General features: G+C 33.8%; 1 protein-coding gene across 5 annotated transcripts in view; it reads right to left on the bottom strand.

Moving 5' to 3' along the window:
* LOC143249311 (multiple PDZ domain protein-like) overlaps positions 1-17,868 on the bottom strand; it is a 182,131-nt gene that overhangs the window by 76,469 nt on the left and 87,794 nt on the right. For all 5 annotated transcript variants that reach the window (XR_013027714.1, XM_076498929.1, XM_076498932.1 and 2 more), the window contains exons 15-19: positions 17,365-17,445; positions 14,184-14,367; positions 8,893-9,097; positions 4,913-5,017; positions 379-782 (exon numbers count right to left, since the gene is read on the bottom strand). Coding sequence is in view for 4 of the 5 variants with exons in the window: in XM_076498929.1 (XP_076355044.1) it covers positions 379-782; positions 4,913-5,017; positions 8,893-9,097; positions 14,184-14,367; positions 17,365-17,445 (979 nt within the window). In the remaining variant the exon portion in view is untranslated. The remainder of the gene's footprint in view (positions 1-378; positions 783-4,912; positions 5,018-8,892; positions 9,098-14,183; positions 14,368-17,364; positions 17,446-17,868) is intronic.

Below are 17,868 nucleotides of genomic sequence, written 5' to 3'. Positions count from 1 at the left end.
GATAATGAATATAACAGCAGTTTAGATAAATGAGTTTTGGTGCTAAAGAATATTTTAAAATGCTATTTTCACTTATGTCTGTTTTGAACTTTTTAATGGTGTAATTGTGAGATGCGCTTGCGTGCGTGTGAAAGGATAAGCAGACACTCAAGCATGATTTTGACCACAAATATTATATCTTACTTTGCAAGTTTCATTATCAGAAAGAAAGAACTCAACAAAGTTATTTTACATAAAACTTTAATTTTTACTTTGTATTATGATAAAATATTAAAAAATTTTTCTATTTAATATGAAATATATATTTTTTTCCTAAGGTTTAAAGTGCATTAATAACTGAAACAAAATGAATAAACACAATTTGAATAAACAGTTTACCAATCACTACAGAAGATGTGGGAGACTTTTTCAATGTGATTTTAGAAGGCACTTGATGCTTTGTAGAAAGGCTTTTGGCTTTAAAAAATGCCATTCGTTCTTCAAAGGAAGGTGACACTGTCTCAATAATGGAATTGGACTCCATCATGAGATACTCCTGTGATTCCAATGAAGGGTCACTTTCTGCTGATGCTGGAGGTTTAACAGTCACTTCTTCCTGCTCTGTCGGTTCACCAGAAGTGGATGATGGTGTTGGAGTCGGGGTGCTAGGTGGTGTTCGTGAAAGAATCGATTCAAATGATGTAAAGTATTTGCTTTCCTCAAGTGATGTCTCTGAATCCTGGAATGTTTCTGGAGTTAAATCATCATCATGAACAGGCCTTGACTGGACCAGTCCTGCTGAACTATCTCATTCAGGTAGGCAAATAAATAAAGAGGCAAACAATAAAATTATTATTTTTAAGAATGAAAATTAAAAACTCTAATTAGTTACTATGAGAGTTTTTGTCTTAACTTGACAGGTATATCAGTTGTTTAATACCATTGTATTACTCAATACTCTAACCATATTAGCAGAAATATAATTTTAAATAAAAAACATTATATACCAATCACTTTTGGCTTTGAAAATATTTTTTTTCCATATCAAGTATTACATAAAGATTTAAGGCTCACTATATTTGTAACTGAAATCTATATATGTTGAAATATGAACAGGAACAATAATTATCTTTTAATCCAATCAACAGTTTATTACAATACTGAATTACAGCAGTAATCATTACCTTTACATCCAATCAACAGTTTATTACAATACTGAATTACAACAATAACAATAATCATTTTATCCAATCAATACAGATTATTACAATACTGAATTACAACAGATATTTATTGTGCATCTCTGTCACACATCAGATGACAAAATTACCACAGGTGGATGAAATAGGGGGCGCAGTTCCCAATTTTGACCCGGTAATGAAGTGTGCCTTTTGAATGTGAAATAAAAAGACTTGTATATAACTATCATGGAAGGTCGTTGTTTCAGTTTTGAATTCAGTTATCATGGTTAACAACAGCAAATATACACCCCCCTCCAATTTAGACACGTTCTGCTGCCAATGAAAATTATCCTAATGAAAAGATATAACCTGAAGCTATAAAAACTCATTAAATTAAGGCTTTTTTAACACGTTATAGTTAAATTATATGCTGCATTCACACGTGAGCGAAAACTGACATCCCTAACTTAAGTGTGCTAATTTAAGAGTCACGCTACATTTAAATTAAGATATATGTTAAAACAATAGCACTGTCAAGTGACAAATAGAATATTATAAGTTTCAGCTTAGTAATGACAAGTTTCATATTAAAATGTCACATTAAATGTGCATTTAATCCAATTGAACTGTCCCGATAGGCCTGAAAATGAACGTTAGCGTGAAAGTTCGGTAACCTATTTCATCAATAGTTAGAAATATTTGTACTTCTAGTACTTTGTTCCAACGTGCAATCACCACTACCTTTTCGTTTGTTTTCCTCTTTATCCGTATACATATACCCAGAGGTCCCTTTAGAATAATATATGGTTCTCTAAGGCCTTTTCCTTTTCGCGGCCAATACGAATATTGACCAATTGAAAGCTCTGTCACTATCTGGTATTTTCATCGTGAAAGTGCATCAATATCGTAATTTTAATCTGTTTTATTTTCACTAAAAAACAGAGGAAGGGAAGTAATCAGTAAATTCTAACCATCATGGTTACCAAAAATACAATATTAAACCAGTGTGGTTAAAGGTTAAACAATAGGCCTACAATTTATTGCGACAGTTGTTAAAATCGCAAAACAGTTGTGGTTATAAGATCGTTAGAAAACTCCTAAGGAACTAATTGAAGAAAATCTTCCAGATAATTAACATTTCCAAGTTTTCAAATCTTGCAAAGTCTTAACAAATACAGACCAGAAACTTCTTGAACAAAGGTTTCACCAATATTTGTTGAAAGTAATAAAACGTATTTGAAGTGTACAATACCTGTAGATAGTATTTTCATATTGGAAAGTAAAACACGTCTAATAAACGTGAACTAATACATCAATAAGCAGCAAAGCAGTAAATGATCACATTCGAAACAAGAAAGAACTCACGTGAAAGTTGAAATATGTTAATGAAAAACACATCTTGGTGGAAGTTACCACAAAAACCTAACTTACTTTTATACAGGTTTCTTAGAAGACAGCAATTCGAAAAACATTATACAACCATACACCAAGAAACTGTAGGGTTCGTACTTCCAACCATAGCTCATGCTGTGTGATCTATTAATCACGTCCAGCACCTACAATAAGTATTTCCTATACTTTCTGATGTTCGTCTCGCTAATCCTGTTAGCAGCTGAAAATTCTAGATCTAGTGCAACACTAGAAAGGTTTCACATTACCTGGACATTGGAGCTGGTATGTCGCATTATCAACCTTACAAATTCACCTACATTTATAAAGGCATCCAATACATAGAACACGGAGTTAAACGCAAACAAATTCTATGTCAGAATAACAGGCAGAACGTAAGCAGACAGTTTAACTATGCATTGTCTCATCTGAACGAATCAATTCATAAAGGCCAACAAAACTGTCACATCAGTACGAAAGACAAAACTTCAAATTGGAAGATTCATTAGAAGTCTGATTAATTACAATCCTATCTTTTCCTTTCATGAAATCCCCTAGCGGAACGGCAGTAAGTTTACGAACTTACAACGCTAAATGCAGGAGTTCGATTCACCGCAGTGAACACAGCATATGGCAAAAACTAGATTTGATCTAAAATAAACAATAAACCTTTTATGAAATAATTAGAAGGCTCCTCTTACAGAAATGCTTTGTCTGTTCTTGAATATTAAATACAAGTGTGTGTGTTTTCTTACAGCAAAGCCCTATCGGACTATCTGTTGAGTACACCTAGGGGAATCGAAACCCTGATTTTAGCGTTGTAAATCTGTAGACTTACCATTACACCAGCGGGGGATATTAAATACGACTAAAGGCACTTGCTTGAAGTATCAATCAGAATGCCAACTTTTTAAAAATAATTGGCCACATATACCCGTTTATTTGGGTTTTTGTTTTTTTAATTTCGTGCAAAGCCGTCCCTAATTTAGCAGTGTAAGATTAGAGGGAAGGCAACTAGTCATCATCACCTACCGCCAACTCTTGGGCTACTATTTTACCAACGAATAGTGGGATTGACCTTTAAATATAACATCCCCACAGCTGAAAGACCGTACACGTTTAGTGTGACGGGGATCCAAACCTGCGACCCTCAGATTACGAGTCAAGCGCCCTAACCATTTGGCCATACATGGTCTCATACACCCCAGCAAGAACACTCAGAAACATACGCTTAATCATATTACTGAAGTACGTCCGAATAATAAACAAATCATACTGACAAAAGTTTTATTAAAAACCCATGAATCCGTATATAAAAGGCAATCGACGTTTGGCTATGTGGAAAATTAAATGGCAGTTCTACCTAGAACGTCTCCATAAGTGAATATAGTTGTGTACTACCTTATAAATCCAGCTATGATGTGTATGTCTCCAATACTGTTGTGTTCCATTCATGCTTAATATCTTGCTATAGAGAAGAAAAAAAACAATCGAAAAAGATTTCGCTCAATTACTTACCATTTTAAAATCACGATTGTTTGTTTTTCTTAGTGTATTAACTAATACATACAACTTTACAGTTAGAAAATACACATCCAGAAACAATAATTAGAAAATGCTGATGAATTGTATTCTGTCCAATTATGGGCCAGGGGAGGAGTGTGTTTAGCGTGCCGAAATAAGAACCCTAGAACACAAGGTTCACATCCCGTTACCGAAACATCGTGTTACATTTTAGGTCGTATGTACATTATAAGAATGACAGTCAAATACAACTATCTGATTACAGTAGAACAATAACTAAGTGGATTCGAGTTTTTAAGTTTATAATAAAAAATAAACTTTTATATAATCTATGTAGAACTCACAATTTTACATACTTGAGTTATATAGCAATTATAAATTATATTAAATTTCTGGGGTCATGCCCCCAGAACCCCTTAGACTGCGCCAAGCAACTCACTTTGTAACTCCTTCTTACTCCACTGCATTATATGGTTATTCGGATTAGAATAATATCAAATCAGCATTGCTATTTAAACAAATAGAATTAAAACCGCTGTGACCTATGAGCTAGCAGGATATTGATAAATAACTCGTAACATGCATACATATATATAATCAATCTTCAAAATACAATAACTGTATTATGCGTTTATTTGGGAGTTAGCATTAAAAGCATCAACCTTCAAACATGATAAGATTACATATTTTATTATTCTTAATGTCATAAAAGTAATAGCACATTGTTTTCTACGACAATAAAGAACATTTGTGTTACTTGAAATTTCCTTTCAAACAAGTTAAATTATCGTTATTTTAAACATATAGATTATCAACTTTAACAGCCACACCTGACTTACCTTGTTGATGACGTGACCTGTGTAGGTGACTCCTCGTGATGTTGTAACGTCATGAGCACTGTTTGTCTGTGGACTGCAGCGTCTGTTGCGGGAATGTAACATAGTCTATAAACAAAATACAAAAAAATAGAAGACATTTTTAGAAGTGGACGACAAAACATCGTATAATCTCATGAAAAATAAAGTTGCAAAAATGGTTTCCGCACGAAAAAGCTCCATATCTTTCCAATTTATTTTTGCTCACATTTTACTACTTTCACAATCATTGTACCTACTCACCCACCTACCTTATTTTTGTATCTATTTCTCTTTTTTACGTACTTGCCTTGAAGTATATACAAGTTCGTCCATCTGTTTTTAGAGTACACTAATTTCGAAGTTAAAGTATTGTAAATAAGATACTTCAACCCATCTTTGGAAACGTTTAAATATTAAAACGTCTACACTGCTCAGAAATAGAAAACTTCAATATTTTAACGAGTAGTTCATTTGTCTATCATTAACAACTACCACTACTAAAAACCCCACCAAATTATATGGTGAATGTGAAATCAGGCTCTCACAAGTTAGGAAAGCTAACCCAACAGGATGATGGTGTGGGCCGACGCATTAACAATTACCACTATTAAATTTCTATGGTGAATGTGAAATCAGGCTCTCACCAGGGGATGGCGGTGTGTGTCTTTTCTCAATAAAGTTTGGACCTTTACTTGTATACAAATAATGTAAATGGTTTGCCTTCGCCTCAGTTAAACATTTAAAACGAACGTATCAAAATTTTAAGCGAACAAAACTCAAGCAGTTTATCTCGTAGTGACAAGCTGCCGAACTGTAAACGTCTTTTTACAATACTGTAAGGGTTCAACCCTCTACTCTATCATGCTTCTCCTTCTAAAGAAATGTAAACCTGGCGGGTAGCAAGAACACGACCAAGCCAACAAAGTTAAAGTTTATTTAGTAACTCTTAACTACTGGTAAAAAAGTTGTTTCTTAAAGTGTAGCTAGTGCCAATAATATGCAGTTTGTTTTGTTTTGAATTTAGCGCAAAGCTACTCGAGGGCTATCTGTGCTAGCCGTCCATAATTTAGCAGTGAAAGATTAGAGAGGAGGCAGCTAGTCATCACCACCAACCGCCAACTCTTGGGCTACTCTTTTACCAACGAATAGTGGGATTGACCGTCACGTTATAACGCCCCCACGGCTGAAAGGGCGAACATCTTGGTGTGACGGGGATTCGAACCCACGACCCTCAGATTACGAGTCGAGTATCTTAACCACCTGGCCATGCCGGGCCATAATATACAGCGAAACTAAATTTACCAATACCGTTTGTGGTAGAGAAACAACATTTAACACTGTTGCACTGTAGCAGTCTCTCTCAGCGCATCTTGTGTGACAAAGTTTGTTTCACTTAACGTGCTGTCGAAACCAGTACTCTCTGAAGTGGGCTTAAATATATCCATGAAAACACATGTACGGGTTAAAAGAATATATAATTTTCTGATGTTTTAATAATTAACTATGCTGTAAAATACTCGTATACAGTTACGTAGAAAGATCTTTTATTTATTTATTTATTTATTTACTGGCATTAATACAACACTTGCGGTGGAAACACAAACAATTGAAAAAAAGGCAAAATACAACGGTTTTTATAACGATACGTGTTGTAAAAATACCTGTACACAGTTATGTACACAATGTTTGTTGTTTATTTAACGAGATGCTTTATAAAAAATATTGTACACGGTTAAATATACAGAATCTATGTTACTGTGATGCGATGTAAGTGTTCTGTTTGGAGTTTATAATATGGAAATAGAATACATAAATACAGGTAGATTATACATTTGTGTGCCACCAGCACTAAACAAGAATTCAGTGCTAATTCCACAGATGTCTATGTACTTGTTAAAACAACTGACAACAAATATGTGAGCACTTATTAACACGTAATGCATACCTCGGGGAGCGGCAAAAGTTCCTGATATATTGTTTATGCACTTGTTAAAACTGACAAGGGTTAGACGCTGATTTCATCAAATATGTGAGTACTTATTAACACGTAATGCATACCTCGGGGAGTGGCAAAAGTTCCTGATATACTGTTTATGCACTTGTTAAAACTGACAAGGGTTAGACGCTGATTTCATCAAATATGTGAGTACTTATTAACACGTAATACATACCTCGGGGAGTGGCAAAAGTTCCTGATATACTCTTTATGCACTTGTTAAAACTGACAAGGGTTAGACGCTGATTTTATCAAATATGTGAGTACTTATTAACACGTAATGCATACCTCGGGGAGTGGCAAAAGTTCCTGATATACTGTTTATGCACTTGTTAAAACTGACAAGGGTTAGACGCTGATTTCATCAAATATGTGAGTACTTATTAACACGTAATGCATACCTCGGGGAGTGGCAAAAGTTCCTGATATACTGTTTATGCACTTGTTAAAACTGACAAGGGTTAGACGCTGATTTCATCAAATATGTGAGCACTTATTAACACGTAATACATACCTCGGGAGTGGCAAAAGTTCCTGATATTCACTGATATACTGTTTATGCACTTGTTAAAACTGACAAGGGTTAGACGCTGATTTCATCAAATATGTGAGTACTTATTAACACGTAATGCATACCTCGGGGAGTGGCAAAAGTTCCTGATATACTCTTTATGCACTTGTTAAAACTGACAAGAGTTAGACGCTGATTTCATCAAATATGTGAGTACTTATTAACACGTAATGCATACCTCGGGGAGTGGCAAAAGTTCCTGATATACTATTTATGCACTTGTTAAAACTGACAAGGGTTAGACGCTGATTTCATCAAATATGTGAGTACTTATTAACACGTAATGCATACCTCGGGGAGTGGCAAAAGTTCCTGATATACTGTTTATGCACTTGTTAAAACTGACAAGGGTTAGACGCTGATTTCATCAAATATGTGAGCACTTATTAACACGTAATACATACCTCGGAGAGTGGCAAAAGTTCCTGATATACTGTTTATGCACTTGTTAAAACTGACAAGGGTTAGACGCTGATTTCATCAAATATGTAAGTACTTATTAACACGTAATGCATACCTCAGGGATGGTAAAAGTTCCTGATATATTGCCAATATCTCCTGAGCGTTAACTGAGGAATTTGAACTCTGAAATAGGGCATTCAGTACTAAAATAGAACAAAGAGAGTTAAACGCTACTTTTAGATTAATATAATATACGTGTGTACTTGTGAAAACACCTGATAAAAGTTAAACGCTGGTTTTACAGTTTAACATCACATATAACTGTACTTATGTGGAAGTTCCTTATATATTTCAAACAACAAGTTAAATTCGTAGCTTATGATCATATTAAGCATCATCGAGTAATTATATTGGTAAACTTAAATTTACCTGAAGACCGTAAAGTAGCGACTGTACGACAACTGAAATAACTCTTTGTAGTTTATGTCTAATTTTCTTTTGGTGGTACAAAACTAAAGTAAACAAACTCTTTCTTTGTATCTATTGTTTGCTTGTTTGTTTTTGAATTTCGCACAAAGCTACTCGAGGGCTATCTGAGCTAGCCGTCCCTAATTTAGCAGTGTAAGACTAGAGGGAAGGCAGCTAGTCATTACCAGCCACCGCCATCTCTTGGGCAACTCTTTTACCAACGAATAATGGGATTGATCGTGACATTATAACGCCCCCACGGCTGAAAGGGCGAACATGTTGGCGCGACGGGATGCGAACCCGCGACCCTCAGATTACGAGTCGCACGCCTTAACACGCTTGGCCATGCCGGGCCCTTTGTATGTAGTGATAGTCACTTCTAAACGCAACTGCAGCATATATATTTGAAAGCGTGCGCATTACAACCAAAAGCCATGCAACAAACAACGGTTAAAACATTTAAAATCACATTGGTTGTAGAATTCAGAAAGTAAGTACTAATAACGTCAACAGATGGCAACTCACGTCACTTCTATGGCTGTGCCATTCCACGCCTTTTCCAAAATTACACGAGCTTCTGAGATATCAGCATTTCTCAAGGATATGTTGTTAACTGCAACAAGGAAATCACCTTCTTGAATCTGACTATGTCTGTGTACAGCGCCATCTTTCGAAAGTGAAGTAACCATCATGCCGTTAATTCCGTTGTCGATTGCTTCAATACCTAAACCTGAAGTGAGAAAACAAAGACCACAGGTCTACATAGATTGATCACATTCAAGAACGAATTTAAAATTCACATTATTAAATTCATTTTTATCATTACAGATAACAAAATTTCCCCCCGTTATTTCGCTACCATAATGAACGAATATTACAATTTGTACGCTGAATGTTATTACAGCTGTATTGATGAAATTAAATTTTACAGAAACTGGCATAAACTGCTGAGATATAACGACAGTGTGATAACACACGAAAGCCATTGGACCAACATCACATCTTTGAAGCTATGCATACAAGGTTTACTATACTTCTGAATTTCCTACATCTATCTTCATGAAAATTGACATGCTTTTCGTAAAGATTATTAGTTTCTTGGACACAAAAATCTAACATTTTAATAAAGAATTTTTTCTAAATATCTGTCTTTTGATTTCCGAAGCCTATCTAGAGTCAATCTGATTGAAACGTCATCTTCATATTAAGAATAAAACTATTTTCCTCAACATAGGTTTCATATTTAATTTGCGTAGCGTCTATATCTTCCTAAACAAATATTTAAATGTTTTGTTCTTTTTTGCAGCAAAACATAACATTTTATCGATTGCTTTCTCTACCAAACACTAACAGTAGTGAAATAATGAATGCAGAGTGAAAAGATAAAAAATATGAAGCAAATCTAAATATATTTGCACACCTTTAAATGCGTGATCTATTTCAGTTTCTCAGATTACTTATCTTCACAGATTCAACTGTTAATTTGTTTTACGTTTTCTTTTAATTTTAGGGTTTTATTACCACTAAAGGTGCGATTCATCTTCCAAAACAAAAACGAGTATTAACATGAGATTAACACAAGCATTTCATTCGTGATAATGAAATTAGTAACAACAACAATAAAAAAAAACAGAAATATTGTTTGGTTATTGTGTTCTTCCACTTGTATTTTAAAATATTGTTTGCAATATTGTTAGGCTGTCAAGATATTTTTATAAATCTAATAAGATGTGTAAATACTGTTAAACTATTACCGTTCCTGTGTAGTCCGTAAATATGTCGAGATATTGAAGCATTGTTACACGGTCTAAATATTTGTTACACTGCTTGGACACCAAGTTTGCTGCGCAAACTGTCAAACTGTAAAGATATCTGTTAATATATTTCAGCCAATTAAGACCGTAACACATTAGGACTGTGCTCAAAAGGTTTGTTCGCTTGCCAGGAATTCTAAGATACTTCTTATCATTAGAAGATTTGTTGGGCAGCATTCAAACAGTTTTTTTCCCCTTTTGTTATTAAAAATGTCACGCAGTGTTTGAACAGTGATCACACATTAAAAGTCACATAAACAATTCAAGCTTTTGTTTTTATAACAACTTTTATTTCTTTAAAATATTAAACTGTTGTATTAAAAACACACACATCAAGACTGGATGAATATGGGCGAGTCATGGTCTACCAAGTCAACACTCATGTCCATCCAGTAAGAGACTGCGTGACAGTTTCCAGTCAGAATAATCATACGTAACTTTTTTTTTCATATAGCTGTAATTTGTCTCCAAGGGTATATGCACCTCCTGTCGTACTGTAGATGTTGTTGATGGAAAATAAAAATTTAGGTTGTATCTATAGAAATATTGAATACAAGTTTAAAGAAGTTATAAACGTCATTGTACAGGGTGTTCGGAAAGTCACTGTGCACTTTTATATTTATTAACAGACATGTTTCAACATAGAATGCAGGAGGTAAATATGAATGACAATTATAAACAATGTTGAAAGTGATCCCCGTTGGCATCAATACAGGCCTGGTTCCTTCTTATTTTGTTTCTAAACACCGCTTTCAGTTGCTGGCTCGAAATAGACTGAATAAAATATTATTACAAAACTGCACAGTGACTTTCCAAACACCCTGTATATTTAATTCTTTTGGCTACATTTGGTGTATTGTGTTCAGTCTTGAGATCTTTTTGAGGACACTGAGTTCAGAAGAGGGCTGCTAGAATGATCCTTTGGATGGACGGGTTTCTACATGAGGATAGGCTAAAATTTCAGGTGGTTAAGGCACTCAACTTGTAATGTGAGGGTCATGGGTTCAAATCCATGTCACACCAAACATGCTCGTCCTTTCAGGCGTGGGGACTTTATAAGGTGACGATCAATCCCACTATTCGTTGGTAAAAGAATAGCCCAAGAGTTAGCAGTGGGTGGTGATGACTAGCTGCCTTCCTTCTAGTCTTACACTGCAAAATTAGGGGCGGCTATGCAGATAGCCCTTGTGTAGCTTTATGCAAAGTTCAAAACAAACCAAACCAAATTCTTTAGAAGAAAAAAAAAGTTATGAATTTCTTTGAAATATTTATGGTTATAATGGGAATTGCTATTGTTGATGCATTATGTTTTTCGTACTTAATGGTAAGACTAGGAGCACAAACATAAATTTTAACAAAGTAAGATTCTTCTATGATAACTTTCTTTTTTTAACAGGGTAGTTGACTTTTGGAAATGGCTGCCTTCAGATGTTGTGGATGCAGTTAGTTTAATATTAAGGAAAAAGAAGACTCAATAGATATTTGAACAATAAAGGATAATTCAGAAAGTTTTATTTTTATTTTATAATTTAGTAAAGAAGATGGGATAGCCTAGATGAACCAACAGGTCTCTTGTTGTTCTTAAATTGTATACATGTATCTGGCTATGCACTGATATAGCAGCTCCTTCTATATATTGTAACATACTATTATCCTGGGGCAGGGGTGTATGTGGGATGACTAGCAGATGTATTGCTTCAATAAAACATACTAAATGGTTAATGTATAAGACTTAAGAGATGTGTTATGGTGGATAAGAATAATAAAACCCAAAACAAAGGCAAAAACAATGTGGTTAATAATAATAATACTCTTGTATTTTTTGTTATAGTTGAAGATCCACATTCATTTTTTTTTTCATTGAACAGTTTGCGTTATTCCATTGTTTTACTGTTTTTATATTATTATGTTTATTAGATATGTTTCAATAATCAACAGTTTTGTGTCATTACTGTTAGCTTGCTTGGAAAAGCGACTATTAAGTAAATGTAAGGTGCAGTTGTTATAATAGACCATAATAGGGCATTCTTCAAATATAAGCTTACTGCATGCAACTGTATGAGTATTGTATGGTTACTGATCCACTTAAAATATTTTAAGCTATATGTCAAGTTTTATTTCATTTATATGAATTACATGTAAAATTCATGGGTTTTTGATCAGATATAAACTGCTGTTATAGCAATGTCATGAGAAAATAATAAAAATTAGTAATGTCGAATATTTGGTAATGCATTCCGAACCTTCAAAGATAAAATTGTAACCTTAGCCTTTCAATGCACTGATGACTTAATATATTTGTTGATAAATATATATATGCTTGTTTTTGCTGTAACTAGAAAGGATTGTCTAAGATATGGGAAGAACAGAACAATACTTTCATTAAAAAAGACCACAATTAATATCTTGCAACAACACACGTTGTTAAATAAAAAGCTACATTTTCAAGGGTTTTACGAGTTGATCAAAATGAGTTAGAATAAAATATTAATAAATTTGTCAACTTTTATTTTGTAAAGAATATTTTATAGTGAGAGATTAAAAACAGAAATTACCCAAAAAATACCCATGTTCCAATAGAAAAGGGTTTCATAAGGAAAGTTTAAATTATGTTTTAATAATGGTAATTTTTCTTTGTTGTAACCTGTAACATCAACCTCTGAGATAAAAGGCGAGAAAAATATAGTTTTATGATTCAATTTTAATGATTTGGGTAAACTTCCTTTGATGCAAAAAACTTGGCTAATAAAATTCCCTTAAAGTCACCACTGAATATGTACTAAATGAAAGTTAGGACATGAATTAAACAAATAGTATTTGAAAAAATGAAATAAAAGGTATAAATGAAAAGTGAACAAATTATTGAAACTAATTCAAATGGAGAACAGTCCTTACAACAAAAATCAACTGTGAATTTTACTACTTACATTTGACACAGTACACCCTTAGATAAGACGACTGAAAAATATTTGGTAAAACAAGAAAAAGAAAAAAATGTCACACGTAGCAATTGCACTTCAACCAAGCTGTCATTAAACCTTTCAAAACTAAGTTAATCTGACAGTTGTAACGGATTTACAAATATATATTTATTCTAATATCAATGTTTATTTTAGTTAAGTACATATTTAGGAATGCATGTAACTTGTACTGTTAAACGTGTATTGACAAATTCCTGCCTGTTCCATAAATTTGTAGAAGACTCTCAAGTGTAAGAATCAATGATGTACTATGTGTATATGCAAAAAACTGGCAGTTGCTAGTATTGTTACCAACTGAACTTTCTAAAACTTCATCTAAAGTTTTTAAATCAATGCTTCAAGAGAAAGTATATATTGTTGACTTGCTAAAGGTAGTATACTACAAACTTTGGAAGCTATAATTGTAATAAATGTTTATCAATCAGGAAACTACAGACATTGTATCAGAAACAGACATTGTATTCATAGATTTCTAACATTATAAACTATTTAACTTTAGAAAATTAACTTTGAACATTAGTATCTCTATGAGGATATCAGATATTTTCATCAGTGAAAAGTCTGCTTGTAAATGATGTGAGACCAGCAAAGAATACAGAGCTAGCTACCTAGCCTAGCCTTTAAGTGAACTATAATGGTATCAACTTGAAACTAATTTGTTCATTGTGAACCATCGATAAAACAATCTGTTAACCAGGTAGAAGGCACATTGTTCTTTGTAAAATGTTTGAATATAAATAACTATTTGTAATAATCGTTATTATAAATTGTACTATAGTTTGTGTATTAAAATATACTTGTGTTAAGAAAACTGTGTATATTAATCTCATTGGCAAATACCATAAATTTAATACATGTCAACATTGAATTAACTTCTAAATTAAAATCAAAAATTCAGGCTATTTCAAATTTTAATATGCAATATAGTAAATTGGAGGTTCGTCTTAGATAAACTATAATATGCAGCACAGAACAGTATCAAAAAATAAAAAATACTTTATAAAAAGCCAAAATTAGTTACCAAAAGGTAAATTGTCTTTCTTGATACGTGCAGTTCTTTCCAGAGCTGATGGCAAAGTATATACATTTGACAGGATGGGGCTTTCAGGAGGAGTGAAAGCTTGACAACTCTCTTCACTAGATGGATCTGACGGTAAGGTTTTCTCTTCTGATGAGTGAAGAACATCTGGTAGTACATCTCTTAACTGAAACAACATACATTTTATTTTGTTAGTGATAGACAATGTATCAAATATAGTAAATGCTGACAAAGCTTCTAAAAAACTGAATCACACAACATGGTGTTATAATAATGGAAAAGGTGTTCACTTATGCTCTCTTTTTTCTTTTTTCCAACACTGAAGAATGAAACTAGATGAACTTAGTGTTAGTGAATTTATAAAAATAACTAACTGGTTACAATTACAAAAGATTTGTATTTTTGGGAAAGGAAATTACACATCCTGAATGTGCATAGAGCTATGACCAATAAACTTACCACAATAATTTCAAAAAACCTGTTATATTTTATTAAAATAATACATTCAAGATGTTAGTTTATGGTGAAATGATATGGTCAAGGATGTTACAAGAAGTTTTAGAGGTGGGTCAGCTCTTTATTTTAGCCAGTTTCTGTGAAACTTCCAGTATCAAGCACTGTGTGTACAGCAATGATAACACAATGTAACAAAAATTTTGTTCCTGGATAGTACGTGTTATTTCGTAATTACTTATGTTGCAAAAGTACAGAAAATGGCCATTATTCCCTTCAATCTTTGCTTTTGTGACCTGGATAATGAAATTTAGAAATTAACCTGTTTTCTTTGTAAAAATGGGCAAATTTGCACATTTTCATTTACATAAGATCTGAATAAAACAACATATGAATCAAGATTTACAAGTATTTATACTAAATTTATACAAAAATGTTTAGAAGTGAGTAGTTTTTCAAGGATTTGCGACTGTAATGTAAACCACTTTCATGTATCAGTCCCCAAATATAATCTCCCTTCAAATTTTCCTCATACGCTCCTTGGTAGCAGCATTCAAAGTCCAGTATATCTTGGTGGAAGTGCTCACCTTTTTCCTCTGAGTATGCTCTCATATTCTCCTTAAATTTATCAAAATGAGCATCAAGAATATGGACTTTCAAAACATCACGCAGCCCATTTTGCCGTAGTTCTTCACCACAGCCTCAACCAGTTCTACATAATTTTCAGCCTTGTGATTGCCCAAGAAGTCCCAAGCCACTGCAACAGAGCTGCACCAAGGTTTCTTCTTCCGTCCTACTGAGCTTCTTGGGGAATTCTATGCACTCCAGGATCTTCTTTATTTGTGGTCCAATGAAGACACCAGCTTTGACCTTTGCCTCAGACAGCTAAGGGAAGAAGTCTCAAAGGTACTTAAAAGCTCCAGACTCCTTATTAAGAGCTGTAAAAAATTGTTTCATAAGACCCAATTTTATGTCCAATGGTGGGAACAACACCTTTTGGAGGTCCACTAGTGGCTCACACTTGACATTGTGCTTCCCCAGAGAACTCAGTCAGTTGTGGCCAGTGCTTCCTGTTGTAGTGCGCTGCAGTGTCCCTGCTGTTGCAAAGGCAAAGATAACAGGGAAACTTGGTAAAGCCTCCTTGGAGACCCATCAGGAATGCCACCATTTTGAAGTCTCAGGTAACGTCCCAGCCATACTCATCATACTTCAAGGCTTCTAGTAAAGTCTTAACGCTGTTGTATTCCTCTTTGAGATGCACCAAATGAGCCAGGGGAAGAGATGGATACTTATTCCCATTATGAAGCAGCACAGCCTTGAGGCTTTTGGATGAGCTATCATTGAAGAGGTGCCACTCATTTGGATTACAGGCAATTCCAATTACCTCGCACAGACTGGATATATGGTGGCAAAACCGGAGCCCATCTTGGTGAGTGAAGAAGCTTGAAAAATGTTGATGACGCTTCCTCTGACTTGCAACTCGCACACTTTCATCTGACAAATCCCACTCCTTGAGCCTAGATGTCAAAAGCTCAGCATTCAATTTTGTTAGAACAAGATCTCTGATCAAGTCATTGAGGTCTCTTTAGTTGGGGTAGTAAACTGAAGTGGTGAGTGGTAAGCACCTATATATATATTACTATGGAAAGTTCTAGAAAATTCTTAAAGGTTTTTGAAAATTCTTTTGAGTTCAAGAAAATTCTCTATCATGTTCTGGAAAATGGGTAAATTTGAAAATTTCATTACCCAGGTCACAAAAGCAAAGTTTGAAGAGTAAAACAGTTCTTTTCCATTTACTTTAGGTATAAGCAATTTGGAAATAACACTTTCTGTCCAGGAACAAGAAAAAGTAAAAATTTTGTTACACAATGTAATATAAATGTTCTAACCCACCACCAAATCATAATGAGTATCAGAGTAAACACATATGTGTAAACTACTCAGGTTAGTGATACAGATTATTTATGAAATAAGAAGCATTGATCAGCACTTTATAGCTTCAATTCACATCATAAAATTATTCATTTTTCAGTTTCATTATTCCATATTCAAGTTAGTATAAGCCATATTGCTCTCTTACAGCTTCACCTGATGGACAGTATTACATTTTGTCCTTTTACAACACTTATAAATAAATTCAGAAACTGCTGTGTTGGTGTAGGCTCATAGTCTGCAGTACATAATAACATCTATTATCCAAGTTATTAGGCTGCTGTCAATACATTAAAAGTGATATGTATGTTGGATTAATTACTTGCAGTATAAATACCCATTTTGTGATACAAATAAGGAATGGATTCCCTACCCTGTAGAAGATGAATGTCAGATCATAATTTATGAAACTGAGACACTAATTATTATGTAAGTTTGGTGTGAAAATATTATCTTGTGTAATGTGGAAGTGGTATAGAAATTCTACCTCTTGTGATATAAATGTGATATGGAAACTTTACCTTTTATGATGTGCATATGGTGCAGAAACTATAACTTGTGTGGCATAGAAGCCTTAATTTGTGTGACATGGATGTGGTATAAAAACCTTATCTTAAGTGATGTGGTATTGAAATCTTACTCTGTGTGATGTGGATGTTTTGTAAGGAAAATTTAACTTGGATGATGTGGATATGGTATGGAAACCTTACTTTCTCTGATGTAGATGTAATGTAGAAAATTTACCTTGTGTGATGTTGAAACAATATAGAAACCTTACCTTGTGTGATGTGGATGTAAGATCTAAAACAACATGCCTTCTTTCCACAGTTGATGGCAGTGTTGAAGGAAGTGATGACGGCTACAGAAAGAAAAATTGTATCAGAAATACCTATCTTCAGGAACTTAACTCAAGATAACTCAAATGTATGGAACAAGTATATTTGTTGACACCATTATTATATAAGTTACTAGAAGTGATGATGGCTACAGAAAGAAAAATTGTATCAAAAGTACTTATCTTCAGGAACTAAGCTCCAGGTAACTCAAATGTATGGAACAAGTATATTTGTTGACATCATTATTATATAAGTTACTAGAATTTGAAGACACACACTCCTTAGTATTTAACATTTTGGATTACAATGTTAGTCTGATAATAATAATACACAGACCAACAAACGCTAGGGTAAAAAAATCAAGAAATAAAAACAGTTGATGTATCTGTGTCTCCGTTTCCTGTCTGACCATAAATTAATAAGCACAAAAACTACCAGCAATCAGA

Source organism: Tachypleus tridentatus, chromosome 4, assembly GCF_004210375.1.
Source record: "Tachypleus tridentatus isolate NWPU-2018 chromosome 4, ASM421037v1, whole genome shotgun sequence".
NCBI classification, from domain to species: domain Eukaryota; kingdom Metazoa; phylum Arthropoda; class Merostomata; order Xiphosura; family Limulidae; genus Tachypleus; species Tachypleus tridentatus.
The sequence above is the reverse complement of the archived record's forward strand: the minus strand, read 5'-3'. Positions and strand labels throughout refer to the sequence as shown.